This window comes from Orcinus orca, chromosome 14 (genome assembly GCF_937001465.1).
Source record: "Orcinus orca chromosome 14, mOrcOrc1.1, whole genome shotgun sequence".
NCBI lineage: Eukaryota > Metazoa > Chordata > Mammalia > Artiodactyla > Delphinidae > Orcinus > Orcinus orca.
The window spans coordinates 62,123,424-62,151,296 of record NC_064572.1 but is presented as its reverse complement, the minus strand read 5'-3'; the positions used below and the strand labels follow the sequence as shown (position 1 = coordinate 62,151,296).

The 27,873-nt window shown below is 43.9% G+C and overlaps 1 protein-coding gene and 1 non-coding gene across 2 annotated transcripts; one reads left to right on the top strand and one right to left on the bottom strand.

The window, feature by feature from the left end:
- Positions 1-6,684: 6,684 nt before the first annotated feature.
- Positions 6,685-6,757, bottom strand: TRNAR-UCU (transfer RNA arginine (anticodon UCU)). Its single transcript has one exon. It is a non-coding gene; the product is annotated as a tRNA-Arg (tRNA).
- Positions 6,758-9,617: 2,860 nt separating this feature from the next.
- Positions 9,618-10,094, top strand: LOC101278229 (60S ribosomal protein L21-like). Its single transcript, XM_033425769.2, has one exon. It carries the CDS (start codon positions 9,663-9,665, stop codon positions 10,077-10,079), a length of 417 nt encoding a protein of 138 aa, XP_033281660.1. The 5' UTR covers positions 9,618-9,662; the 3' UTR covers positions 10,080-10,094.
- Positions 10,095-27,873: the final 17,779 nt, after the last annotated feature.

Genomic DNA, 27,873 nt, shown 5'->3' with positions numbered 1-27,873 from the left:
TCGGGGAGTTAATACAGAGATTGTAGGAAAGGAGGCAAGGAGACCAGTGAGGAGGCTGATGATGGGGCCCAAGTGGAAATTATGGGAGCCTAAGCCTAAGCAAAGGCACTGACGGTGAGGAGAGGAAGAGACAAACTGGAGGGACATACAGGGAGCTGAATGGACTGAACCTGGAGATCAGTGGTGCTTAGGGTCACAGACAGGAGTCGTCTTGAACAGCTTGCACATTTCTGGAAAGTAAGGCAAATTTTCTGGGGAGGAATAATATAGTTATGAACATGTATTTGAGGCCTGAGTAGATTTTGGGGATCTGCAATATGGATTAATGAGTTAACTGCACAGAGGTTACAGCTAAAGCCATAGACTGGGTGGAGAAAGTGAGAGTTAGAGTAAGTACTCTTTCTTCTTTTTTCTTTTCTAATCCCAAACTCCTAGTCCTTCCCTCCCCCAATGCTCCCCCTTGGCAACCACAAGTCTGTTCTCTATGTCTGTAAGTCTGTTTTTGTTTCATAGATGTATTCATTTGTGTCTGTTTTTGTTTATTTATTTTTTTGGCTGCGTCGGGTCTTAGTCGCAGCATGCGGGGTCTTTGTTGTGGCGCGGTCTTCTCTCTAGTTGTGGCGTGCAGGCTCCAGGGCGCGTGGGCTCTGTAGTTTGCAGCATGCGGGCTGTCTCACTGAGGGGTGGGAGCTCAGTAGTTGTGGCACACAGGCTTAGTTGCCCCAAGGCATGTGGGATCTTAATTCCCCGACCAGGGATCGAACCCACATCCCCTGCATTGGAAGGCGGATTCTTTACCACTGGACCAGCAGGGAAGTCCCTGTGTCATATTTTAGATTCCACATATAAGTGATATCATATGGTATTTGTCTTTTTCTGACTTTACTTAGTTCTTTCTTTTTTAAAACCTTTCAAAGTAGCATATGTAAAATGCTTAAATAATACACATAAAGTGCATATCTTGATGAATTTTTACATAGGTATGCACCTGTGTAACTACTACACTGAGAATGTTTCCAAAAATCCAGAAGGTTCCATCGTGTCCTCTCACAGTACCATCTCCCAAAGGTAACCACTATTCTTACTTCTGTTACTATAGATTAGTTTTGCCTGTGCCTGAACTTCAGGAAAACAGATTCATGGTATATATACTCTTTTGTGTCTGGTTTCTTTGGCTTAACATGATGTCTTGAAGATTCATCCGTGTTGTTGCAGTCAGCTGTTGGTTCTTCCATTGCTGTGGAGTTTGGATACACCACAATGGATTTATCCATTCTCTTGTTGACGGATGTTTAGCTTGCTTCTAATTTTTTTCCATTGCTCATTTTTACTACTATAAACATTCTGGTATCTGTCCTTTAGTGGACATAAGCACTCTTTTCTGTAAAACATAAAAGTGGACTTGCTGGGTCCTAGGAATGTATATGTTTAGTTTTCGTTCCAAAGTTGTATCAATTTATGCTCCTACCAGCAATGCATGAGAGTTCCAGTTTAGTGCAAATATTTTTCTACTTTTAATTTGTATATAATTTCACAATTTTAGAAATGTTGGCAAAAAAAAGTATAAAGAACTCCCATATATTCTTTACCCAGATGCTCTAGTTGCTAACATTCTGTCCCATGGGGTTTATCATTTTATCTATTCATCTATCTATATATCATCTATCTAGCTATATCTATGTATCTATTTAATCTACTCACACACATACATTTTTTCCTGAACCGTTTATGTCCCCTTTATTCATAAATACTTCAGTGTATATTTCATAAGAACAAGAAATTTCTCTTATATTAACCACAGCACATTTATCAAAATCAGGTAATGTAACATTGACACAAAATTATTATCCTGATCCACAGTTCATGTTCAATTTCACCAACTGCTCTGACAATGTCCTATTTTAGAGCTATTTCCTTTTCTGATCCAGCATCCAATCCAGGATCACACATTGCATTTACTGTCCATATCTTTTTAGTCTTCATTAATCCAGATTAGGTCCTTAGCCTTCCTTTATCTTTTATGAACCTGATTTTGTGTGTGTGGATATTACAGGCTAGTTATTTTGTAGAACACCCTTCAGTTTGGTTTTCTTGATGGTTCCTCACAATTAGATTCAGGTTGTGCTGTTTTGGCAGGTGTACCATGGAAATGACTCCGAGTCCTCAGAGCAATATAGCAGGAGGCATATGAGGTCAGTTTGTGTCTTTATTGGTATTGTTAACTTTAATTAAATGTTTATGGTTGTGTTCACCAGGCTAAACCATTGTAGAATTACTAATTTTCCCTTTGTAGTTAATAAGTAATTTGCAGGGAGGTGCTTTTAGTTTATGTAGGTATCCTATTCTTCACCAAACTTCCAAGTTTTATGATCCATTGATAATTCTTGTTTGAATCAATTCTTACTACTAATGGTTGCACAATGATAATATTCTAACTTCATCATTGTCTCTATATTTATTAGTTGCTATTCTGCTATAAGGGAGCGCTATCCCTTCTTCCCTATTTAGTTATTTACATTAGTATGAGCTCATAGGTTTTTATTTTATTCTATGAATACTGTACTATAATAGTACCATTCTTATTTTTAAAAAATGCTTTTTCTTTTGGCCACACCATGCAGCTTGAGGGATCTTAGTTCCCAACCAGGGATCGAACCCATGCTCCCTGCTGTGGAAGCATGAAGTCCTAGCCACGGGCCCACCAGGGAATTTCCAGTGCCATTCTTATTTATGTCGATGTTCAGATGGTCCAAGATTTGATCAATGAGGGCCCCTTCTGACCCCTCTGTTCTTTTTGACATATCGCCATTACATTTTTAGCACTTCCTTGTCTTCTGGTATTCTAGGCTCATGATATTCTAGGCTCATCTGCACCTTCCCTCTCTCAGCCCTAAAACCAGCCATTTATCCAAGGAGCCCTGGTTCCTTTTAGTGGAGAATGGTATTTAGAAACCAAGATCTGGGTGCCAGGTGTGCTCAATGCTACTGGGTATTCTTCTAAGCCCTTTAGTACACAGAACTAAGAAATATAAATAATAAGTTTATATCTTAATTTATTTCTCTATCTGTACGCACACACACATGCGCACAGTCATGAACTCATACAGATACCTCCATTCCAATTCAGCACCACGAGACTCATTTTAATCTTCCCTTTCTCCATGTTTGTAACTCTCTTCTCTAACAGCAAGAAGTGGCTCTCGTTAGCCCCAGTATATTATTCATTTGCTCAGTTCTACAACACGCAAAAAGTATTTCAGAACTGCTAACCCATACCACTACAGGAAAAATTCCTTCTAACTAGAATTCAATATTTGTTCGTTTCTGTTTATTTACTCTCCTTTCAGTGTGGCAATATGATTTATTTGAAATAGAGTTAGGTTCATCTGTTCCTATTTGTATTCAGTTTTTAGGTTGTTTCTCCTCTCCTCATCCTTGTTGATTTTTTTAAAAAAGCAGAAGTATTCCTCACTAGGATTCCTCACTAGGAATACTAGTAGAAGTATTCCTCGCCTAGGGCCTGTAGGGTTTATGGATGGCATCATGAGGTCTGTAAAGCCACTGGAGTTTTATGCAAATTATGTGTGCACTTTTTTCTGGGGACAGAATCCATAGCTTTAAAAATATTCTGGGGACTTCCCCGGTGGTCCAGTGGTTAGGACTCCGAGCTTCCACTGCAGGGGGCACAGGTTTGACCCCTGGTCGGGGAACTAAGATCCTGCATGCCGCATGGCATGGCCAAAAAAGAAAATTCTCAAAATGGTCTTTAACCCCAAATATTTAGGGGAGCAAGAGAGAAGAACAGGAACCCAGGGGCCCTCTTAGAGGCCTCCTACCAGTGGGGTAGGAAGTTCCACTAGATCGTGAGATTTTCCAGGGGAGATAGGATCTTATTTATCTTATATCCCCGGTTGCCAAGCACACACACAAATGCTGAGTGAACAGACCCAAAGGAGAGAAGGGAAACTTGGGAGCAAATGTGCACATTGAAGCAAGCTCAGGACTGCTCTTTCTTCCTAAGGGCCTGCCCACCAGTGACAACATAGCATCCTTTCAGATGTCTTAGATTCTGGGACTCTCAGGGCGGCCTAGAAACAAAGGAGAACTGGAGATGTGTGTGCAGGGGATACACAGCCTGCGCATTTGTCTACAGGTACACCAGAAACATAAACTAGGGGAACAATTTTAGTTTGCTGCAGAGACACTGACCCAAGACTCCGATGTACTCCTTGCATGGGTTTCTTTTGGCTGCAAGGTCTCTGCCAAATTGGAGAACCAGAGCTATTACACCTGCGTAGGGAAGCTGTGCGTCACGCGGGGTTTGTCCCGGCCAGGCTCCCCACCCGCGTGCGGCGGGAGGTATAGGAACCTACTTTGGCATCTGACACAGGATGTTTCACTGAAGGACAGCACCGCTCCTCAGGGAGCTTCTGCTGCTAAAGAGGAGCCTAAGGAGGTAGATAATGAAGTGTGGGTCTCCTCTGCACGGCACATCCCACTAAGCGCTGGCCAGGAATCCAAAAGAAATGGAAAACCTGGTCCCTGCCACGTGGTTCAAAGAATGTTTAGAAAGTTACGTTTAGGCAAAGGCAAAGTCACAGAACACAAACTGAGCCCCCCGTACGAGCTGAGTGATCTGTGGGGTGGGGAAGTTAGGGGAAGTTTCTTTAAAGGAAGGAGTTGATATGGACGTTGAAGAAGGGTTGAGTCTGAAGAAAAAAGAGAGAAGAGACAAGGGTGTTCCACCCAGCAGAGATGGCTCCAGGAATAAGCAGAGGTATAGAGAAGAGGTGCTGATCCTGGGCGCAGAGAAGGGAGGTTTCTTCAAATACCACATTGGAAGGTGCTGAGGTCATATCCCATAAAAGACACTTTTGCTTCAAGAGGGACAATGCGATGGAAATGATATTTGAGGAAGAAACTGTGTGTAGGTCTGAATTAGGGACCCACCAAATGCAAGGAGGATGGCAGGGGGATTTCTAAATTCACCTGGATGGGAGATATTTGCCTGGGCTGAGACAGATGGCAGTGTGCCCATCTGTTCACCCTACCTCCTAGCAGATCCATAAAATATGAAGATAATGATTTATATTTTATATGGCTCTGTGGTCTCATCTCATCTCATGTGCAAGATCACATTTGCACATACAGAATTCTTCCAAACAACGAGAATTATTTATAATGATTTATCGAGTGTCTACTATGTGCTGCTCATTGCATTAACAGCTCAGGTGAACCTCACAACCACTGTCTGAGGGAAATACATGAGAAGCCGTGTACTTTCTAACTTGGTATCATGTGTTGTGGATTTGCCCAAACGTGAGTCTCGTAAGAACCCTGTGTGTTGGGTGTGGCAGGAATTATGATCCCCGTTTTGCAGATAAGAAAACGGATGCTGAGAAGAGTTAAGGCACTTGCTCATAGCCACACAGCCAAGGAGTGTCAGCCAGCTCTTTGGATCCTGACACCTTACTTTTACTCTGATTTCACAGACACAGTGTTAAATTTAAAAGAGACCTCCAGTGTAAAACACCACTTTGGCCTGGATCTGCTGCCCACTCCAGCTAAACACACCAATTCCTGACATTGATTTATTAGTAATTCAGCTTGCTCAGGGTCACTCAGTTGAGTCTGGACTGCCTGGACAAGGTGCCCAAGGAGCAGAAGTAGAGGGGACCAGCCCTCCCGTCACCTCCCCATCTCTTAGAAGACATTAAACACTCTCTGCTTCCCCCACCCCCCGACTCAGAGAGGGCCTGGGTTGCCAGAAGGTGGACAACACATTCGATCTGCATTACATCAGCTTGCACAGCAAGATAAAGGCGGACAGAGTGAGCGCAGGGTCTCAAGGTCACCATTATTTCTTCATGCCAGGGTCGAGTCTTAGGAAAGCAAATAAAATGCTGTTGCTTGCTTGGAATTAGAGAAGGCAAGGAGGAGATCCCTGGGAGGCACTTTCCTAGGCCTCGGCCACCAGATACTCCTGCCAGCCCCTCAAAATCCACTCCCACTCCCCAGTCACAGGCCAAGTTCTGCCTGTGCAGAACACACAAGCAACAAGTTCTGCCACTTAAGGTGTTCTCCCCTTGTCCCCTCAAATTCTCTCTCTGCCAGGATCATGAGCTGCTTGTTTCTAACCTATACAATTACATGGGTAATCGTGAACCAAGATGATTCTTGCTGGTCTCACCTTTGCAACACGTGAACTTAAGGTACATTTTGCATCTGGCTAAATCCTCAGATCTCTGCTTTATCTTCTACCTGGCTCACCTGATTCTCAGACCACTTTCCACAAATCACAGCAACAACTACAACCAAGCACCAGCAGTGGAGGTGGGGGGAGCACAGGGCCCACACACGGCTCCAGAGAGGGGTGGGGGAGACCCCATGTGCAGGAGCTGGAAGACAGTCAACGCCTAGGATGCGAAGCAAACGGGCCACTTTTTAGCTTCAGGCCAAGGTCAGGTGCTATATCTGTTCTTATCAAGTTAATGGCTTGACATGTTTGCCAGCTGAGAACAAGACATTAAAAGAGGCTCGGAAGCAAGGAGTTAGATTCAGGGTTTAGCTCACTTGCCTGTCTCACAGGTGTTCCAAGATGATGGCTGTGTCCCTCCTGGGAGCAATGCACAATTCTTCTTTTTTTCTTTTTTTGCTGCACTGCACGGGCATGCGGGATCTTAGTTCCCTGACCAGGGATCGAACCTGTGCCTCCTGCAGTAGAAGCACAGAGTCTTAACCACTGGACCACCAGGGAAGTCCCCAAGGCACAATTCTTCATATGAAATTCTTCACGCAGCATTTTCTTACTTTAGAGCTTTCGTTCCACAAAATGTATTGAGCACTTACTATGTGCCGGCATTGACAATGAGCAATTTATAATTTTGCACTTATTATGTAGGACCTGTTCATTCTCACCACAGCCCTGTGGGTTAGCTATAAAAATGCCCCATTTCACAGATGAGGAAACTGAGGCTCAGAAAGGTAAGAAGCATGCCTGAATTCACACAGCAAGTACATGACAGAATCAGGATTCCAATGGCTGTGTGGCTCACCACGGCCCCTTGGGGCACCTGAGAAGTGAGAGGCAGTCCTACCTACAGAAGCCACATCCCAGGGGAGAGATGGGCTTGTAAACAGATCGTGAAACGTAAGGTTTTCCTGGCTCTAACAGAAGCAGGAAGAAAGTGTTCTCTTTTTCTCTCTGCCTCTTCCTGCAGTGGTGCTCAAGGGTGGGACCCAGATCTTTGGAAATGTCAAGTTGAACACTGTCTTTCTGTGGCTTCCCACTTCTTTGCTAGTTGTCAGAGGGTCCAGAGGCCTGTGAGGAATGGCCACCCTGGAGGGTCCTTCTGTTCGCATTTGACAGCCAGGACTGTCACCCACTGTCTTATTCACTCTCTCACTTCTTCCTGGTCTCTGCTCTGGTCTCACCTCCTCAGGGACATCTTCCTCGAATTCCTTACCTAAATAGTCTACCCCACTCCTTTGTGCCTTGCACCTGCTTTATTTCTCTTACCGCATTCATCACCATCTGAAGTTTCATTATACACTTATCTGCATATTGTCCGTCCCCCCAAATGAAGACAGGCCTTTTCCTGTCTCAGTTGCTGCTCTACCCCCAGTACCTAGAACAGGATCTGGAACACAATCAATAATAAATAATTTATTGAGCAAGTAAATCAATTTAAACCTTACAACAATCCTGCAAGGAAGGTATCATTAACATCACGAACCTCATCATCATTTTAAAAATAAGGGAACAGGCATAGAGAAGTCATACGGCAAGTCAGGTCACGCAGGGCACCCCGTCAGTCTGGATGTGTGCCCGGGCCCCTCTCATTCCCACACTGCCCTCTTAGCCCAACATTGTCTTCCTCTCCTCCTTTGACTCAGTCCACAGTTCTGTAGTCCAGGGACCGTTGGCTGATTGTGGAAAGAAAAGAAACCCAGCAACACCTGGGAGAGCCATTTACAGTCCCTGGGCAGGGCAGAGTGGCATCCTCCAAGAAGCACAGCACAGCATCGATGTCACCATCTCCCTTCCGGTTGCCACCGAGCATCCAGCCGCCGTGCAGTGGGCTGGATTACATGGACTTTACCGCCAGGGCTCTTAGAATTTTTATCATTAACTTCATTAGAGTAGGAATCTCAGTCTATAATGGAACTGTATCATTGCTCTGGCTAAGTAAGAAGTTTTAGAAACTTACTGTTAATAATCCCTCAGTCCTTTAGTTTACTAAATATGCAGTTACCTACAACATGGTACATTGGGAGAACCATTACACTGGGAATCGGGAGATCTGAGCTCTTTCCCTGTGTCTGCCAATAAAGAGCAGTGTATGGGAGGTACTGATGGGGGTACTGATCCATCTCCGCCCGGTAGGCAAAGTCAGGGAGACAATACACCTGCATTAACTCCGGTCCTATTTAACAAGTCCTAACAACCAAGGTAAAGGCCACCTTGAGAGCGTCTGCTGGTTTCTAAGATGCTAATGTACCATTCCCTTTGCCTCCACCACTTCCTCGTGATTCATTCCCATCTAAACCAGAGCTAAACTATGCCCCAAAGTGGTTGACTGTTTCTGCAACGGACGAGGAATACTGGTACACCTCCCAGTTCCACTGTCCACCTTGAGGGGTCAGAGCCACATCCTCTCTGAGGCCATCGGGTCTTGTTTTCTCCAAGTGAGCTCTTGAAACAACTGCAGCTGGGCTTGTTAAACATGCACGTTCCCAGGGCCCCAGTTAAAGTCTTTGGGGCTGGGGCTCAGGAATCTGCATGTTTAACAGCATCCACTGCCCCTCTCCCCATGCCCCAAGTGATTCTGATGTCCTCACAAAGTCTGAGAACTCATCCAGTCCAACATCCCATTTTATAGATGGGAAAACTGAGGCTTATGGTTACAAAGCCACGAGTGGCTCAGTCAGGGCCATAGGACCAGAACGCAAATTTATTTCTCAATCTCTCTCTGCTTCTTTCTCCTTCTTTTTTCCCTCCCTCACTCCCTCCCTTCCTTCTTTTCTCTCTTTATTTCAAGAACATAGACTTTTTCTCTCTCACCATATACAGGTCAGCAGAGAGGTTCCAGTTCACTGGGCAGCTCTGCTCCACATGGCTATAGAACTCAGAGTTCTTGTGTGCTTAAATAATGTTCTAGGGGTTTTTTCTTTTAAAGTCCTAATTCTTTTAAAAATCAGTAATAACGAAAGATGGTCTGACACATAGCAATGAGTAGCCATAATTTTTCATCTGCCAAGGAGGCTAAGACTTAGAGTGGGAGTGAATGAAAAGCAGTCTTATCCATTTGTTCACACATGCACGCCTTCCTTTATTCATCAAACAGTCACTGACCATCCAAGAGGTGACTGGTGCTGGGACTACAACAGCACCTAAGACAGGGCCCCTGCCTTTGTTCTAAGTCAGTTCACGTCACAGTGTCACTCAGACTAGAAAAGGAAACCGGATGACTTATGAGCAAGCGTTGGGGCAAAAGGGGCCAGTGGTAGCCCCAAAGGAAAAAGAACACGGTCCCAGCCCAGCTTTGTTCTCTCCTGTGACCATCCCCTTTAGCTTCCCTCTTCTTGGAGGGGCAGAATCTGTGGCGCAAGAGTCACATACACTTTCAGCTGGAACCACCATCTTCCAGTAATTCGCCAAAATGACCAACACAAAGGGAAAGAGGAGGGGCACCCGCTACATGTTCTCTAGGCCTTTTAGAAAACATGGAGTTGTTCCTTTGGTCACAAACATGCGAATCTACAAGAAAGGTGATATTGTAGATATCAAGGGAATGGGCACTGTTCAAAAAGGAATGCCCCACAAATGTTACCATGGCAAAACTGCGAAAGTCTACAATGTTACCCAGCATGCTGTTGGCATCATTGTAAACAAACAAGTTAAGGGCAAGATTCTTGCCAAGAGAATTAATGTGCGTATCGAGCATATTAAGCACCCTAAGAGCCGAGATAGCTTCCTGAAACGGGTGAAGGAAAATGATCAGAAAAAGAAGGAAGCCAAAGAGAAAGGTACTTGGGTACCTTTCTCTGGGTACCACCCAGAGAAGCGCACTTCGTGAGAACCAATGGAAAGGAGCCTGAACTGTTGGAGCCCATTCCCTATGAATTCGTGGCATGATGGGTGGAAAGAAAAGAAAAGAACTAGACTGTATAAATGTTTCTCTTAATTGAGGAGAAGTGTGTGTCCCTTCCCCCAAACAAATATTTAAAGCACATTTTGTGTCCGAATTCAGAGGGTGACGTCTTTACTTTTCAAATTTAGTGGGTTTTCTTCCTGAAAGATGTGAGGTAGTTTGTTGTGTAATTACTCCACTGGTTAATAAACTGTCGGATAGTATTTATAAAATATTTGTACTAGTTTGAAAATAGTCTCTAAACTCCTATGAAAAAAGGACTTAAAATAAATAAGTGAAAGGTTATCTGTTGCGTTATAGTTACGCTCAGGAAAAGTTGATTACTCATAATTGCATCATAAATTAAGTAGCTGGGTTTGAGGATCAGGAACTTAACTTTGAAGCCTACTACTTAAAAATACATTGTTAAACTAGTTACATGCTAGTTCTGCGTTGTTTAGACCTTTCATGCAGCAGGGCTCAGAAAAGTGTTAAAAACTAGAATACTTTTTTTTGTTTGTTTTGCAGTACGCGGGCCTCTCACTGCTGTGGCCTCTCCCGTTGTGGAGCACAGGCTCCGGACGCACAGGCTCAGCGGCCATGGCTCACGGGCCCAGCCGCTCCGCGGCATGTGGGATCTTCCCAGACTGGGGCACGAACCCGCGTCCCCCGCATCGGCAGGTGGACCCTCAACCACTGCGCCACCAGGGAAGCCCTAGAATACCTTTTTTATTTAAACTGATGATAAGTATTTCTATAGCATCCAATACGTTATGTGACATTCTAAGCACTTTACATAATGTACTCATAAAAAACTTGGAATAAGTTTTATTTTGCCTATTTTACATGAAAGGAAGCTTAGGCACAAGTAACTTGCCCGAGGGTAAGGTGCTTAGTGTTGGGCAAAGATTCAAACCTTGGCAACCCATAATCAGATCTTAGTCATCAGTGCTTTATTGCTTCATATTAATAGGAATACTTTAAATCTACCTTGTCTAGTTGGAGCACATTTTTTTTTTTTGCGGTACGCGGGCCTCTCACCGTTGTGGCCTCTCCCGCTGCGGAGCAGAGGCTCCGGACGCCCAGGCTCAGCGGCCATGGCTCACGGGCCCAGACCGCTCCGCGGCATGTGGGATCCTCCCGGACCGGGGCACGAACCCGTGTCCCCTGCATCGGCAGGCGGACTCTCAACCACTGCGCCACCAGGGAAGCCCTGGAGCACATTTTAGGTTTTGTTACTTCCTGGATATTTTTAATTGGATGTGGTAAACATCCAGTAGGGAACTGATCCCATCCCATCGCGCTGCCTTCAGTATTCTATGATAATACCTGTAGCAAGCTTATTTAAAATGAAAGCCTTGACTACCTACTTAGTATTCTCTCCTTGCTATTAGACTTGAGGACAAGAACCTATTTATAATTTTAGCAGATGCTGTGAATAGGTAAAAACCCAATGTTAGTGGCCTTGAGTTTCATCTAGTGAAGTGTGATGGTAATAGGGCTGCTTTGGAATCCAGCAAACCCTGGCTTTGAATCTTGGATTCCTAACCTAACTCAATAAATGGTGGTTATTAATTGCCCTCCTCCCCAAAAAAAGAGTCACATCCAGTGTTTCTAGTCCCAGACTGGCCGCATCCTGGGTTCAAGAACAGAATCCAGGGCGGGGAAGGAAGGAGGCTCTTTCTCCTCCCACAGCCTCAGTGCCCAGTGTGCTGAGGACACCGAAGTCAGAGCAAGGCCTTCCCTGACAGACCAGGAGGCTTAGCAGTCCGTGCAGAGCCAATAAACATCATCTCCTTGGACTTTAATAAGGTTTTGAATGGGTTCCCACTTAAGTAGTCCTTGAGAAACTTGGAAAATATGGCTCGGTGTGAAAGTTTTATTAAGCAGGATGTTGGGAAAATTAGTGGTGTCATTCAGCATCCCCCAAAATCATTTTTGGCATCAATTTGCTTTGCCCTAGGTGGTCTCCAAGCCATCCTTTTCTTCCTCCCCCTCGGTCTCTCTCCTAATCCCAGCAACCGTTCAAAGGGACTTGTGCAGCTTTGAACAGGGTTGTAAACTGGGACTTGCATAAAACCAGGGGTCAAGGGAGCTATAACAGAATGATTTAAGCAAACAAAGGCCACTTTATGTTCCAAGCTAAATGTTGAAAAACATAAAACCATTCTTAAATACATGCTGGCTGAGTATATGGAGAAAAAACTTCCTTTTGAAAATAAACTTTGTCTTCTATAAGCGGTTCATTACACACCATCATAAAAGTGAGGTCCCGGCAGAGGGAAAAGCATTGCAAAGGCAGAGAAAGGAGAAGAGATTGCCCAGTGGGCTCAGAGTGGGGAAGAGCCAGGGTGGCTGCAGCACAAAGGCAGGAGGTGGCTAGGGGAACTGCTCAGGGTTCCTGTCTCCCTCCTCAGAGGTCACCCCTTAAACTCTCAGCTGCCTGCCTGCGAGAGGCAGAAAACCACAGAAGGGAGAAAATAACAGCTTCCGAGATTTACAGCCACCGTTGCTCTGTGTCTCCTAAATGCAGAGCATTGTGCTCAGAGATTTCTGTACATTTTCTCACTGATTTCTCCAATAATTTTTCAAGGAAGGCGCTATTCCCTACTTCACACATAACCTAGCCATGGTCATCCAGCTAAAGGGGGATTTAAACTCAGGCCCCCCCCATACACTCTAAAGCCTATTAAGTTTTTAAAAACCACATCATAGAGAAGATGAATATAAGTATTTGCCTGTGATGACATGAGCACTTCTTATGGTTTCCCCACATTTACTAATATATATTTTTTGAAAAACCACTTATTAAAAAAATACAAGTCATACATATTTAACACAGTCTTATAAAAGCCAAACAATTCAGAATGAATAGAAAAGCAAGACTTCTCCTGACATTCCCTATAATTAAAGGTATAGCTATAACAAAAGCATACTGGGGGAAAAATTTTTCTGAAGAGAAAAGAAACAAAATCTACAGTCCCTCCACTTTAATGAAACAAATGGGAGTGATTAGAATATTACTTTTCAGTCTGATTTTTTTCTATACTGGGGGTAACCGTTGTGTGATACACACTCATATTTTGTATCCTGCTTTCCTCAAATTAATGTCATGGGCATTTTCTGTGTCATCTACCTGGTCCTCTTATCCTTTGGAGTTCATGCCTGGGTAACATTTAATTGAGAGCCATAGTTGTTTGTTTTGTTTTGTTTTGTTTTGTTTTTCGGTACGCGGGCCTCTCACTGTTGTGGCCTCTCCCGTTGCAGAGCACAGGCTCCGGACGCGCAGGCTCAGCAGCCATGGCTCACGGGCCCAGCCACTCCGTGGCATGTGGGATCTTCCCAGACCGGGGCACGAACCCGTATCCCCTGCATCGTCAGGCGGACTCTCAACAACTGCACCACCAGGGAAGCCCGAGAGCCATAGTTTGCTTAACCATCCCCCTATTGCTGAACATTTAGATTGTTTCTAATGATTTGCTATTATCAAGTGTTCTGTGTTTAAGCTCTCCGGGCATTTTTCTCCCCTTTCTCTAGTTTGGATTATTTCCCTAGCATTCCCAGAAGTAGAATTACTGGGTCAAAGCATGTGAACATTCTTAAGGCTCTTGATCCATAGCACCTAATTGTTTTCCAGAAGGATTGAACCCGTTTTTGCTATTTGGAAGCTGGCTACTTTCTCTGTGTGGGAAGTTCTGGGGAAAGACTTTGTTTAAGACTTCTTATTCTGCTTAACTGAAATCATTACACTCTAATTTTGCTGTTTCATACGGCCTTTCAAAGTCTGTTGACAATGTCTGACCAACTGATTAACGGGTGGAAGATTTATATTGGCCCCCCTGTCTCCAGGCTCTTCCTGCCTTCAATCTGTTTTGCACACTGCAGCCAGATTAATTCCTTTGGAAACATCACTTGCCTTGTGTCACTGTCCTGCTCAGTAACTTGTAGTAACTCTCTGTTTCCTCCAGGATCAAGTCCAAACTCCTCTACTGGGCCTTGAAGACCCTCCATAGGTCCCACCAGCCTTCCCGATTCAATCTGATCTCCTACCACCCTCAGCAGAAACCTTCAGCCACTCCCCTTCTAATCCCTAAATTATGCTCCATCTGCTTTCCCCTTTTGCTTATGTTTTCTCCCACCTGGAATGCTTCCCCGTCCTTTCTACCTAGTCCAAATCCTTCTCCTCTTTCAGGGTGATTCAGTCTCAGTGAGTCAGTTGAGAATTCTGCGAGAAGAGCCATGGAAAGTGGGGAAAACCTAGAATCAGGAATGCAGAAAGAGAGGGAATCAAAGGAGGGAAAACAGTGGTGATGCCATGCATGCCATCAGGGGCCGGGAGGACCCAGGCACCCCTTCATTAAAGACATGATTAGGTTGGCAACAGAGATCAGAACCAAGGCAAAATTCTTTGCACTATTGATAACATTTAGGCTGTTTTTAATGGCCTAAAGAGGGGATCTGTGAGAGAGACTGATTGCAGGCTAGGGCTAATAAAATAATGATGACAATAATAATTATAGTATAGTTAGGTTTAGCTTCACTTTGAAAAATAATGCTTTAAATATGAAAAATTAATTTATATTTTATGAAAAGAAATCCTTAGGAAGTCCAGTGCTGGAATGGCAGCTCCCTGCTCATCAAGGACGCTTTGGCTCTCTGCAATGCCATCCCCAGGGTGTGGCCCTCCTCCTCACGCTCCAATATGGCAGTTGGGGCACCAGCCATCACATCTAGAGTCCAGACCAATAACAGGCATAAGGATGACAAAGAGTGTCTCTGTTTAGGGAGAGTTCCTAGAAATCACAGGCAATGCTTCTGCTCAGAACCCATTGGCCTAGTCACATGGCTGTACCTAGCTGTAAGGGAGTCTATATGCCCAGATAAAAATCAGGGTTATATTATTAAAACAAAGAGAAGAACAGATGTGGGGGCACACAGCTAGCAGCCTGTGCTACCAGCTATTGAGGCACTGTGGTAATCAATTTATATCAATTATCTCTTCTAATTTTTATACCAATTCTATAAGCAATTACATAATGCAAAGGAGAGTAAGACCTGGACTGTCTCTGAGTCCAGAGCCTGGACTCTTTTTTAAAAAAAGTTTTTAGGCTTTGTGGAAACATGTTTCATGATATAAAAATCACAAAATAATTGATAAATTTTTTTTTCTTGACGAAACACACACACACACACACACACACACACACACTTCACCTTTCAGAGATTGAGTCTTACAGTCTCTGAAGCTGCATCTCACCATACAGAACTGACTGGAGCCCCTCCTTCAGTATATGTTTAGTTACATTTTTTTGTATACTGTAGGTCTTATTTGTGAAGAATATATAAGACTTTCTCTACAGGTTGTAAAACACACACGGTTCTCAATAAATAATACTGAGATAATGTTCTAAAGGGAAAAAATAGAAATTAATTTTTGAGAACATTCAAGGTAAACAGGTTTCACAAGTGAGAGGTCTACTGAGATAGTTGTGAATGTGAAAGAGGGTAAGAAAGGTGAAATTCTTCTTCCTTCAATTTGTATTGTGTTTTGAATTATCACTCCAGTTTTCCTATAAAACAAATGAGTGGGAAAATTGCCACATAGGGAGGGTGGCCAGGTTTGCTAATGCTAATTTTGTGGCTGCTCGGTATCTAAGATGCTAGGAAGCATGAACTCTTGATGGAGTTGGATAGGTATCACAGCCCCAGGCCAAGAGGCAGGGTGAGGGTGAGGTAGGATGGTAGGGGTCAGAGGGCATATTTGATCATAGAAGGAAAGCTGTTTGGAAAAAGTTTTTCAGACTGATAGGGACTGCAGACAGAGAAGGAAGAGAGAGTATAGGGCAGAGACTAGTTTAAAAAATACTGTGAACATGGAATGGGGTTGGGGAGGCCAACTGGAGTTTAAATACTCACAGATAGGCAGTTTTAGCTTTACGCCACCGGCTACCCTTGGTTCCTCCTGAGCTCCCAAGGCCGAATTATACTCTAGGACTGCAGTCAAGGAATGGTCAGGCCCAGTAGCTGCCAGCTTTTGTCAACGTCCCTGCCTTCTGTGACCCGTAAGCCTGAGTTGCCTGCAGGCTGCAGTAAAGGAGGGGTTGCATTCCAAAGGAATGACCAAGGCTGGGCGTTGCCAAGAGAGGGGAGCCAGAGAAAATCATAGGGAAATGCTAGTTCCTAGAATGTAAGCAGCTAGAAGGCAAGGACCAGGTCAATTTTGTTCCATGCTATATCACTACACCAAGTACACTATCTAGTCCATGGTTCCCTCCACCCTTACCCGATGAAGTTTTGTTAAATGAACGAATGAAAGACTGTGGCCCTGAGGTCACAAGCTAAGAAGGATCTATAAGCACCTTCCTGCTGGCCCTTTAAGGTGACCAGCTGGGAATGTCAGGAAACATTCTATGGGAGGCAGCCCTGGCCTATTTCAGCACATGGGCAACTTCGGGTTGAAGCCAGGGGCTGGTTTCAACCGCACAGTGGGTCTCCGGTGTGGGATCTAGGACCTTAAATGGCAGTGACTGAGAAATCTCTCTGAGACTGGATAAGGGGAGGACTTTGTCCTTTCTGTCTCTTTTTGCCCTCTTCCTACCAAGTCTCAGGTATCATCCTAAATGCTCTTACATGCGTTATCTCATTTAATCTCCAGGGAGGTCGACATTAACAATCCCCATTTTCCAGATGAAGGAACTGGAACTTGAAGAGGTTAAGTAACCTGTTAAGTATTCCTGTTCAAGGAATGAGAGTTCTTAAGTGGGAAAGCAAGATACCAACCCACCTCTCCCTGACCCCAAAGCCCTCATCTTAACTACTCCACTCCCTGCCTCTATTGGCTCCATGTTCTATCTCACTTAACCTGGTTGCAAAATGTTTTGTTTACCTATCTAACTAACATTTTATTTTAAGATATTTTCAGATGAACAAATTTTGCAAAAACAGTACAAATAATCCCCATCTACCCTCCATCCACACGCCCCAGATGTTGGTCTTTTATTGCCAGGAGTAAATATAGCTTACATTTCCTCACTGTACTTTTATGTCCCGTTGGACTTAAATTTTCATCAGTTTTTCAGCGATTGTAGACCCCGGCTGAAGGCGAGGAGAAGAAGCAACGTGGCAGCTGGCTGGTGGGCAGCGGGCTGCACTGACCACATGGGAACCCAGACGCCCTGGAACAGATGTGCCGACTCCCAACATTCCCCCAGAGGACAAGAGGGTCATCCAGCGACTCCTCTAATGGGGAGGCTTCGGAGGAATGTCCCAGACACCAGACTTGAGAGATTCATTAGCAACAAAAGATGTCTAAACAAGGGAAACATTAGCAATGACGGCCCCTCAGAATAACCCCACCTCTTTTTCCCTTGTGCTGTCAGTTCAGGGCAGAAAGACTTACTGTGAACCTACTATGAGTCTGGCACTGAATTAGTGCTGGGGAAAATGATAACCTTGTCAGTGATGCAGCCTCAGAAAAAATGAGATGGTTGACTAGAAAAGATAGGGGAGACTTGGTAGGAATTTCCCCACTAGTATTCAATCAGGGACCCTCAGTTAGGAAAAAACCTCAAATTATTTTGGAAACAAAATTAGGAGGCTGGGGGTGGGGGAGGGAGTCAAGAGAAGACGGGACAAGTTCCCACATGATAACAAGGCAATCTAGCTCTGTTTCCTGCCTAATGCTGGTGGTCCTGGGGGAGGGGGGCAGCTCAGAGGGAAGCAGGCCCTGTGAGAGGTGGCCAGAGAAGCAAGGGGGCCAGAATACTGCAGTTTTAAGGGCAGAGCAATACAGGTAGAGCCCCAGTTTAGCCCCCAAGCAAACCTACAGACCATAAAAAGATGAGGGGATTTGGCTAATGCTTCTGGGACAATATCTGCCTACAGAGCAGAGGGGAGAGCCGTGGGGAGCACCCTCACCCTCAGGGTCCTTCATTGTACCCGTAAAGCCTTCTTGGTCCTTTTTCCTTGCATGTTCTCCATGCCTCCCTCATGTCGTTCATCCACTGACCCAGAAAACCCCAGGGGGGACCTGCTGAGGCTCTCAAGTCGGATAGGTCTGGATTCAAGTCCCAACTCTGTCACTAACCAGCTGGATGGCCACTTAACTAACCTCTCTGAACCTCAGTTTCTCATCTGTAAAGTGCAGGTGATGATACCTTTTCATGAATTTGATGTGATGATGGAAGGAGCTTTCGCATGGAAAGTGCCCAACCTGGCTCCAGGAAAGCAGTCTCCTTCCTGACTTCTCAGGCCACTTTGCCCTCCCAACTGCCTGCCCTTCACCTCTGATAACACTGGTGGCCAGCATGTTGCTCTCTCCTTATCTGTTTTTTCCAGGTTATGGTGGAAACAGACCAAGGAGCCTGAAGATCTGGGTCTGAATCCTGGTTCTGCCATATAACAGCTGTGTGACCTTGAACAAGTCACTTAATCTCTCTGAGCTCCAGGTTCCTCACTTGCAAAGTGGGAATTATACCTACCTCAAATGAAATAATGTAGGGAAGTGCTTTGTAAGTGTTAAGGAACTTTATGAGACTCAGCTGATGTCTTGCTGCCCTTCTCATCTCCCCCCACAATTCTCCCACTCCCACCCTCCATCCTCTAACATCAAGCCTAACTTGGGTAGAAGGAGCACCAAACAGGGAGTTAGGAGCTGTGAGTTCTGGTCCAAGTTCCATCATCAATTTGGGGTCCTTTGGCAAATCATGATCTTCCCAGGGCCTAGGCTTCTCTCTGAATAGAATATCTCTCATGGCCTCTTCTACAATGAGGTTCCACCCATTTGTGGCTAAAGGGGTCAGGAGTTTATTTTCAGACAGGAATACAGTCAGGCTTGGAGGATGTCACCGCTTCTGTGCACAGCTCTGTTCTCATCACATTCTTCTATTAATATGGCCGAGATCATGCGCTGCTGGGTCACGTGTGAGCCTGAGGTGTCTCCAATACTTAGTTTAGGGTAATTAGTCTTTTTGACCCTTAGCAGGGGAAATGTCTCCAGTTGGGGGGAAATGAAGTTGTCAAACATAGTCCTTAAGGAGAGGGAGATTTATAGGAGATCACATACAAAAGCACAGGAATTAAACAAACAAACAGGGAAAGAGCACTTAAAAGCTCAGACCAAACAATATATACTGCACGCTATGCTCAGGCAGGTCAACCATGGTCCGAGGTCTCCCCAGGCACCACCCAAGTGTAACAGCCCAGACAATTGTTCATCTTCCAAGAAGCCGTTCCCAGAAACCACAGGGTTGCAGGAAGGTAAAACCAATGATGTCATCGAGGGGAAGAAACGACAGTGGTTAGTACAGTCCTTTACTGACCATTTTGTTTTTTAAAACTTGTCTTTGTGTAGCCCAAGATTTGGGCCCTGCTCTCTGTCCTACCCCTCCTCATGGCACCCTGCGCCCTGACTACCCCAGTGACACTGCACCTCCTCGTGTCCCTCCGACTCTGCTGCCCTCTTGGCTTTCTTTTGGGTAGAGCCTCCATAAAACACAGGATGCAAGTTAAATTCCAATTTCAGCAAAACCACACATTTGTTTTTTCAGTATAAGCATGTCCCAGGGACTATTTGGGATGTACTCATACTAAAAATTATTCACGGTTTAACTGAAATTTAAATTTAAGTGGGCATTGTGTATTTTTATATGCTAAATCTGGCAACCTACTATCAAGGCATTTTTGGTTTTTATCTCTGTCCAGAACATACTACCGCCACATCCTCCCTTGGCCAGCTCCATGTCATTCAAGTTCCACTCAAGGGTCCCCTCCTTAGAGTGACACTCTCTGACCCTCCCCTTCAATATAAAGTAGCCGCCCTCCCCCTCATAGTGCCTTTCTAGCATATTCCCCTGTTACCTCTCTCTGAAATGAGTTTGCTTATTTGTTTCCTTGCTTAATGTCTGTTTCCTCCGGCTAGAATGACAGACATTGTTATGTTTTTCCCTAATCACTCTCCAACACCTGAATGTACCTGGCACATGCCAGGCATTTAATAAATATTGGTTGAATAAATGAATGAGTAGAATGTATGCTTCAGAGCAGTGCTTCACAAACTTCCATGAAAACCCTAGAGATTTTGTTCAGTTTTGTTAAAATCCAGATTCTGATTCTATAGGTTGGACGTGGGCCTGATATTGTGTATCTCTAACAAGCTCCCAGTAATGCTGAAGCTGCTGGTCCACAGACCATGCTTTAAGAGACAGTAGAATTCTCTGTGATGATGGAAATGTTCTATATCTGCACTATGCACTATAGCAGCTACTAGCCACATGTGGTTATTGAATATTTGAAATGTGGCTAGTGTCACTGAGGAATTTCACTTAATTAAAAATTTTACTTAATTTTACTTAATTCTAATTAATTTAAGTTTAAATGGTACAGCTGTTTGGACAGCACAACCCGAGGGAAGTGGTTCTCAATCTTAGCTGCACGTTAGAATTACCAGAAGCACACTGGAACATACGGATGCCAGAACCTCTTGCCTTGGGTCTTAGAGAATTGGTTTTTACTCTTGTGTTTTAAGCTCCCCCAGGTTATTCCAAAGTGCAACCAGAGTTGAGGACCTCGCCCTAAGAGTTTTCAGAGCAGCAATACTTTACTTTCCATTCAATTCCTGCCACAGCCTAGACAGCGGAAAAGACAAGTGTAACTAAATATCATCAACCCCATTCTACTGGGAATAACTGAGGTGCAGGAAGATACAGGGATTTGCCCAAGGTTATATAGCTGGCAACTGATGGAGCCAGGACCCACAGAGCCCTTGTGTTTCCACATTCATCCTCTCCCTCAAATTCTTTGTGAAAAGAGGCAAATGTCTTCGATCAGTCAGTCCTCCCTAGCTGCCATCCTCTTTCCATAGCTGCCACCAACTTCCACCTGCCTTTGATGCCCCCTTCCCCAGGGCTTTGTCTGGCTTCATCACCCCCCAGAGAGGAGAGCCGATTAGAATCCTCACGTTGTTTTCATCACTGATCACAAAAAGAATGGGTCTCTCTCTACCAGACAGGAAGGAAATCCAAGTTTGAGTGGACGAGGGCACCTCGCCATGGAACTCACCACTCCCAGGGTGGGGCCTCCAAGTGGAACAGACCCATTCCTTCCTGCCGCACCTGCCCATGAGGGCACAGATTGAGGGGTCTTAGGGAGGGAAGTCGACAGTGACAACACAGGTGACCTGGGAGGGTCTCCTGAAGAGTTCAAAGATCTTGCCAGGGTTTCCTGGGGCAGAGTTGGGAGGGTTGGTTTTAGGTGATCCACAGGAAAATTTTTAAATGTTTAATACTTATGTATTTATTTTAATGTATATTAAGAAAAACGCAGCTCATTAAATCTGCAATTTCACAGATATTTCTTTAAAAAATTTTTTTTTACTTTTCATTTTATATTGGAGTACAGTGGATTAACAATGTTGTGTTAGTTTCAGGTGTACAACAAAGTGATTCAGTTATACATACACATGTATCTATTCTTTTCCCAATTAGGTTGTTACAGAATATTGAGCAGAGTTCCCTGGGCTATACAGTAGGTCCTTGTTGGTTATCCATTTTAAATATAGCAGTGTGTACATGTCAATCCCAAACTCCTTAACTATCCCTCCTCCCCTCCCTTCCCCTCTGGTAACCATAAGTTTGTTCTCTAAGTCTCACAGATATTTCTGATATAAAGTTCCTGGAAAAATTAATTTACTTAAGAAAAAAGGGAGCACATTTAAAGCAAAATGTTAAGGAAATAACAGTACGAGTGGGACTTGGATATGGCCAAAATGGTGACGGGGTGGGGGGGGGGCCTGGGTATACCCTGAGGATGTAGTGAGAGGGCGTGGACTGTGTCCTTTGTTTGGGAGGTCAGAGGTGGAAGGGAAGGCTTTCATGGAAACATTCTTGTCAGCAGCATGTCTTTCAATAATAAAGAATTTCTGTTGCTGACAAGAAATCTATTGTCTTGGAATAATGGTCAGGAATGAAAACGGCACAGCATCAAGCCCTCCAGGGCCTGCAGTGAGGTCCAGCTGAGGGAAAGGACAATTCCCTGGCCCATTCAAGCTCCAACAAGCCTGTAGGAGACCACACTCGGCTGAACATCGCAGTCCTGCTGCAGACACGCCGGGACAGCTGTGCTCGTCTGAGTCCGGTATCCAAGGACAGGCCCTTGTGGAAGCCAAAGAGCCTGGTTCTAGCTATCCAGGCACAGCGTTTCCTCAGTTTCATCAGTCCCAGCCCCTGCCTGGAGCCCGGAAGGACTAAGCTCTGAGTGGTTACTGCCAAAAATTACACACCCATATTGATGGGTCCAACCCCATGTATGCTCAATTCACACCTTTATTTTTCACGGGGACTCAGAGCCCCCCTGGGGAATGGATGAACCAGGACCCTGAGATGGCAAAAGGATGTGTGCTCAATTTAATGGGCTGACAGTCACACTCTGAGAATGAAAAAGGATTGGATCCAGTTTTTAGGAATAAGAGTTGCCATCTTTAAGATGTTCCAAGAAGGGAGGAGGTATGAAAAGGCAGAGCACAGAGGATTTTTAGGGCAGTGAAAATACTCTGTATGATACTATAATGATGGATACATGCCATCATACCTTTGTCCAAGTCCATAGAATGTATACCACCAAGTGTGAACCATAATGTAAACTATGGACTCTGGGTGATTATGATATATCAATGTATATATCACTAGTAACAAAAGTACCCCTCCGGTGGGGGTTATTGATAATGGGGTAGGCTGTGCAAGTGCGGGGGCAGGGAATATATAGGGATTCTCTGTACTTTCCTCTTAGTTTGCTCTGAACCTAAAACTGCTTTTAAAAAATAAATTTAAAAAAGTTCCAAGAGAATTTGTGAACACCCAAAATCAAAATAACCTGAGGGTGGGGGAGTGACTTCAGAGAGAACCAACTTAATTGTGGGTATAACTGAGGACGCTTAAACTGTTTATATCTTACGGAGCGCGCGCGGGCTAAAGAAAGAATGTGCTCAGAACTGGCATAATCTATATAAGGCCCCCAGGAAGCTTTGCTCAGAGAGTCAGTTTATATCTTCAGTACGATACGGGGGACAGGGTGTCCAGATCCACAACTTGGAGATCGGTTCTGGAGGCAGGTAACAACCACAAGCACAGTCAAATCAATGGTTAACGTTAAGTGGATACTTACTAAGTGCCAGTCACCATTTAAAAGCATTTAATCCTATGACAACCTTAGGAGGTAGGCACTAATAGTATCGCCATTCTAAAGATGAGGAAACTGAGGCACAGAGCTGTTAAGTGACCCACCCAAAGCCACATCTGGCTAGTAGGCATGGAGATAACCTGGCACTCACAGCTGCATGATACTGCCATTAAGACCATCTAGGTAACACGCATGCTCCAAGCTCATGCTCACCAAGCTATCCTCAAAGGTAATGCTGGCTAAGACAGCAGAGTGGGATTCAAATCTTGGCTTTATCACAGTTTAGTTTCTTAACCACTTTATGCCCCAATCCCTCATCTGTAAAATGGGAATAATAATACCTGTCTTGCAGGGTGTATGAAGATGAAATGAGAGGATGTACTCCAAGCCCTTAGCAGTGTTCTTGGCACAGGGGAAGCCCTCTTTGTTACTGACCAGCTTAACCTCCCCTATAGGTAAATCTTCTTGGGAAACTTCATAATAACAATGGCTCCCTTTTACTGAGGGTTTCCCACGTGCCCTCAGCTAAGAGCTTTGAGTACATCCTCTAGTTTCATTTCACCTGCGCCCTGAAAGGCAGGTGTTATCATCCTAATTCAGAATATTTGAATTCTGGTTTATCCATTTACCTCTTGTGAATTTAATCATTTCCCCAGAGACAAATAATTTCTGGGTGTAGAAACCCAAATAGCACCTTCGGGCCTGCAAAGCTGAAGCCCAGGCTCCGAGGGCTCCATGGGGGTGCCTAGCAGGCCCCTCCCAGGCACCAGACATCTGATGCTTGGAGCCACCTCTATAGGCTGCCACAGGATATGCCCAGGACACCCTGAAGCTGCTAATCCTAGCATCAACACTATGTTTTTCCTTGAAGGATTTCCTTTCCTTTAACAAAACCGGTATTGACTAATATTAACACATAATCAAACTGTTAACACCAACGCTTGTTTGATGTATGGCCTCCTAGGCATCGTCATATGTATCTACACATCCTTAAAAAAAGAAAAAAAAAAAGAAATTCTCTTTTATGTACAGTTCTTGCTTTTCCATTTAACATATGATAGAAATCTTTCCATGTCAGAATATAAAGCTCTACATTATATTTTAAAAGCTACATAAAATGCAGCATGCTTTTTTTAACTGGTTAAGGAAGAGTGAACATTTATCCTTTTTAACTCCTCAATATTTTTAAACTTTTCAACAATGAAGGTATATTGCTTAAGTGAAAAAGAGATTAGAAATGCTTTTTTAAAACTAATATTGAAAAGATAATGTAGCAACACTTTAAAAATAAAGTTTCTTTTTTTATAAATTTATTTAGTTTGGCTGTGTTTGGTCTTTGCTGCTGCGCGTGGGCTTTCTCTAGTTGCGGCGAGCGGGGGCTATTCTTCATTGCGGTGCGCGGGCTTCTCATTGCAGTGGTTTCTCTTGTTGTGGAGCACGGGCTCTAGGAGCACGCAGGCTCAGTAGTTGTGGCTCGCGGGCTCTAGGGCGCAGGCTCAGTAGTTGTGGCTCGCGGGCTCTAGAGCGGAGGCTCAGTAGTTGTGGCGCATGGGCTTAGTTGCTCTGCGGCATGTGGGATCTTCCCGGACCAGGGCTCGACCCCCTGTCCCCTGCATTGGCAGGCGGATTCTTAACCACTGCGCCACCAGGGAAGTCCTAAACAGTTTCATTTTTGTTAATTATTTTCCAGTTCTTGTCCACATACAAGAATTAGAACAAATATTTTTAAATAGTTATGACCATGCTGAAATACTCCTTTATCACATTATCTGAAACATTTCCCCACGTTTCTATGGAGCACCCTTAAAGGCTTGTATAAAGGTGTGGAGAGCATGGGGGTGGTGGAAGGTGGTGGGCTATTCCACAGGGTAGTGTCCAGAGCAGAGCGCCAGGGACAGAGCGCTTAGCAGTCTGGTAAGACCCCTGGACCCCTTCCCAGAATAATACTTTCAAATGTATAAAATAAGGGACTTCCCTGATGGTCCAGTGGTTAAGACTCCACGCTCCCAACGGAGGGGGCCCGGCTTCGATCCCTGGTCAGGGAACTAGATCCCGCATGTGGCAACTAAGACCTTGCACGCTGCGACTAAGAGCCCTGCACGCAGCAACGAAGGTCCGGTGTGCCTCAACTAAGACCCAGCACAGCCAAATAAATAAATAAATAAATAATTTTTTAAAACCAAATGTATAAAATAAGGTATATAAGATTGCAAAAGAAAACAATTACATTGAAGTACAATTATCAAAATAAAAATATGTAAAATTGTAGTAATATATGTACCTCTTTGTGCATTAAGGAACAAAGTCTAGCAGTGAGTCTAATTTCTATCATTAATTCCAAAGTCGTGATGAACACAAATATTTCATGATATCTACAACACAATAAGTGATATGAAAACATCTGTGATTTCTATTGGTGACAAGTCTCAGGTTCACTAATATGGCTGTGGTTATTGAGTATGTTTGTAATTGAAGGAAATGCTACATTTCATTTTATGTTAGCAAAAATAAAGATGTCATTTTTCCCCAACCCAAATTCATAGACCCCCTGAATTCTATAAGGGAAATGGGTTCTAGGTCAACTGATGCCTGCTCTGCAGAATTTCTATACTTACTAGCCTAGGAAAGATGAAGGGAGAAAATTATTTCCATATCTCTTCCCTATTCATTTTTTTCTACATATTTTATCCAAACCACCAGGCTCTCCAGCTCCCATGACTCTGAGATCATTCAGAATTAATTTTCTAGAGATGGGAGAAACCCATCTCTAACCAACTGCCCAGCCCCCAACCACTTCCACTCCCCGGTCATCCTCTGCACATGCACAGAAGCTCGTCTCACCATCTTCCAACTCGGCATGCTTCATATTTGCACTAGATTTAACATGCACATCCCTCCTTCTTCCTTCCTAATAGTTACGAAGTCACCAAACAAGTCCAGTCAGTTCTGAACAAAGGAAGCTGGATAATCCGCCTACTTATTGAAGGCTGCCTAATCCAAATAGATGTTTTTCATCACTGAAGGTATTTTCCAGGACTCTGCAAATCCAGAGGATCAGTCTCCTTCCTTCACACAAGCATCGGCACTGGATTCATTTCTGACATCACCGGCACCAACCAGGCTCTGGTTCTTGGCCCAAGTTTCAGAAATTATCTGCAATGATTGTACTCTCCTTTTCTTCCACCAATAATTATAACATACTGCTTTGTGTGGCACCTTATGCTTCTCAGAAGTAATGTTCACATACGAAATGCTGTTATCCCAGAGGCAGGATGCAGACATGGAACTCTGGGTTCCTAACGCAATGTTCGCTCCGTGATGCCAAGATTCAATTATTACTATTTCTGTTATAACAGAGAATTCCTAAAACATAGTGAAGTTGTGTCCCCTTTAACTGAACATGAAAATCTCATGATCTCTTTTATTTGAAAACTTTAAATGCTTAAAATATTGTGGCTAAAAACAAATTAAAGACATGGGAATTTTTGAAATACTCTATTTTTTAAAATACTACTCTTATTTTGATTTTTAAAAACAACAGAATTCAACTTTAATCACACAATATCCTAGATGTGTGATCAAATTGTCCCAGTTTGTCTGGGACTTCCTGTTTTAAAACTAAAAATGCTACAGTTTGCAAACCCCTCAGCCTTGGACAAACCCTCCATCCTGATAAATTAGGACAGTTGGTCATACTGGGTGTCACTGTAAGCTTTGACATTGATTATTGGCCACAATTTTTTTAATCCTTCATAAAGTCAAAGATAGACCACAACAGGAATCATTTTCATTGCCATACCTTTGCTGCTCCACAGAGATATGGATCCTCTCCCATCAATTTATTTCTCTAAGTGATTTTAAAAGTTCAAAGTATATGTAAATACCAAAAAGTTAGGTTTCATTGGTTGTAAGCAACAGAAACCAATTCACTCTAACTTAAGCAAAGAAGGAATTTCTCAAAAAAAAAAAAAAAAAACCAGAATCCAAGGAAAACCTGAAGAACCCAGCTTTGGAATGGACAGGAACTAGAATAGCTCCTGGGATCTAAGTAGCAAGAATTACTGGGCAATCCCTTTTGTGAAGAGATTAGCAAACTTTTTCTTTAAGGGTCCAGATAGTAAATATTTTAGGCTTTGTGGGGCAGTCTCTATCATAACTACTCAATTTTGTCATTGCAGCATGAAAGCAGCCATAGACAATACATAGACAAATGACTATGTCTGTGTCTCAGTAAAACTTCATTTACAAAAATAGCCAGAGACCCTGATTTGGTTGGTGGCCACAGTTTGCCAACCTTTGCTTTAGCGTATATCGTTTGGCAATGGATCTACTCTGTTTTCAGTCTTCTTGAATCTTTCTTGAATCTTTGGCTCAAAATTCAAATTCAAAGAAGGAAGCATCTGATTGGCAGAATTCTTTGGCCAGGGGAGAGTGGCGTGCCTTGACTGGCCAGATTTTATCCATTTTGGAGAGGTAACTCCCCAAAGCAAAATTAGGGACAGTTACCAAAGAAGGAGGAATGAATTCAGGTGAAGCTGAAACAACAGCTATTTACCTCATCAGGGTT

Bases quoted from the DNA above. Each gene is read 5' to 3' on its own strand.
- LOC101278229 (XM_033425769.2), top strand. From the start codon at position 9,663: ATGACCAACACAAAGGGAAAGAGGAGGGGCACCCGCTACATGTTCTCT.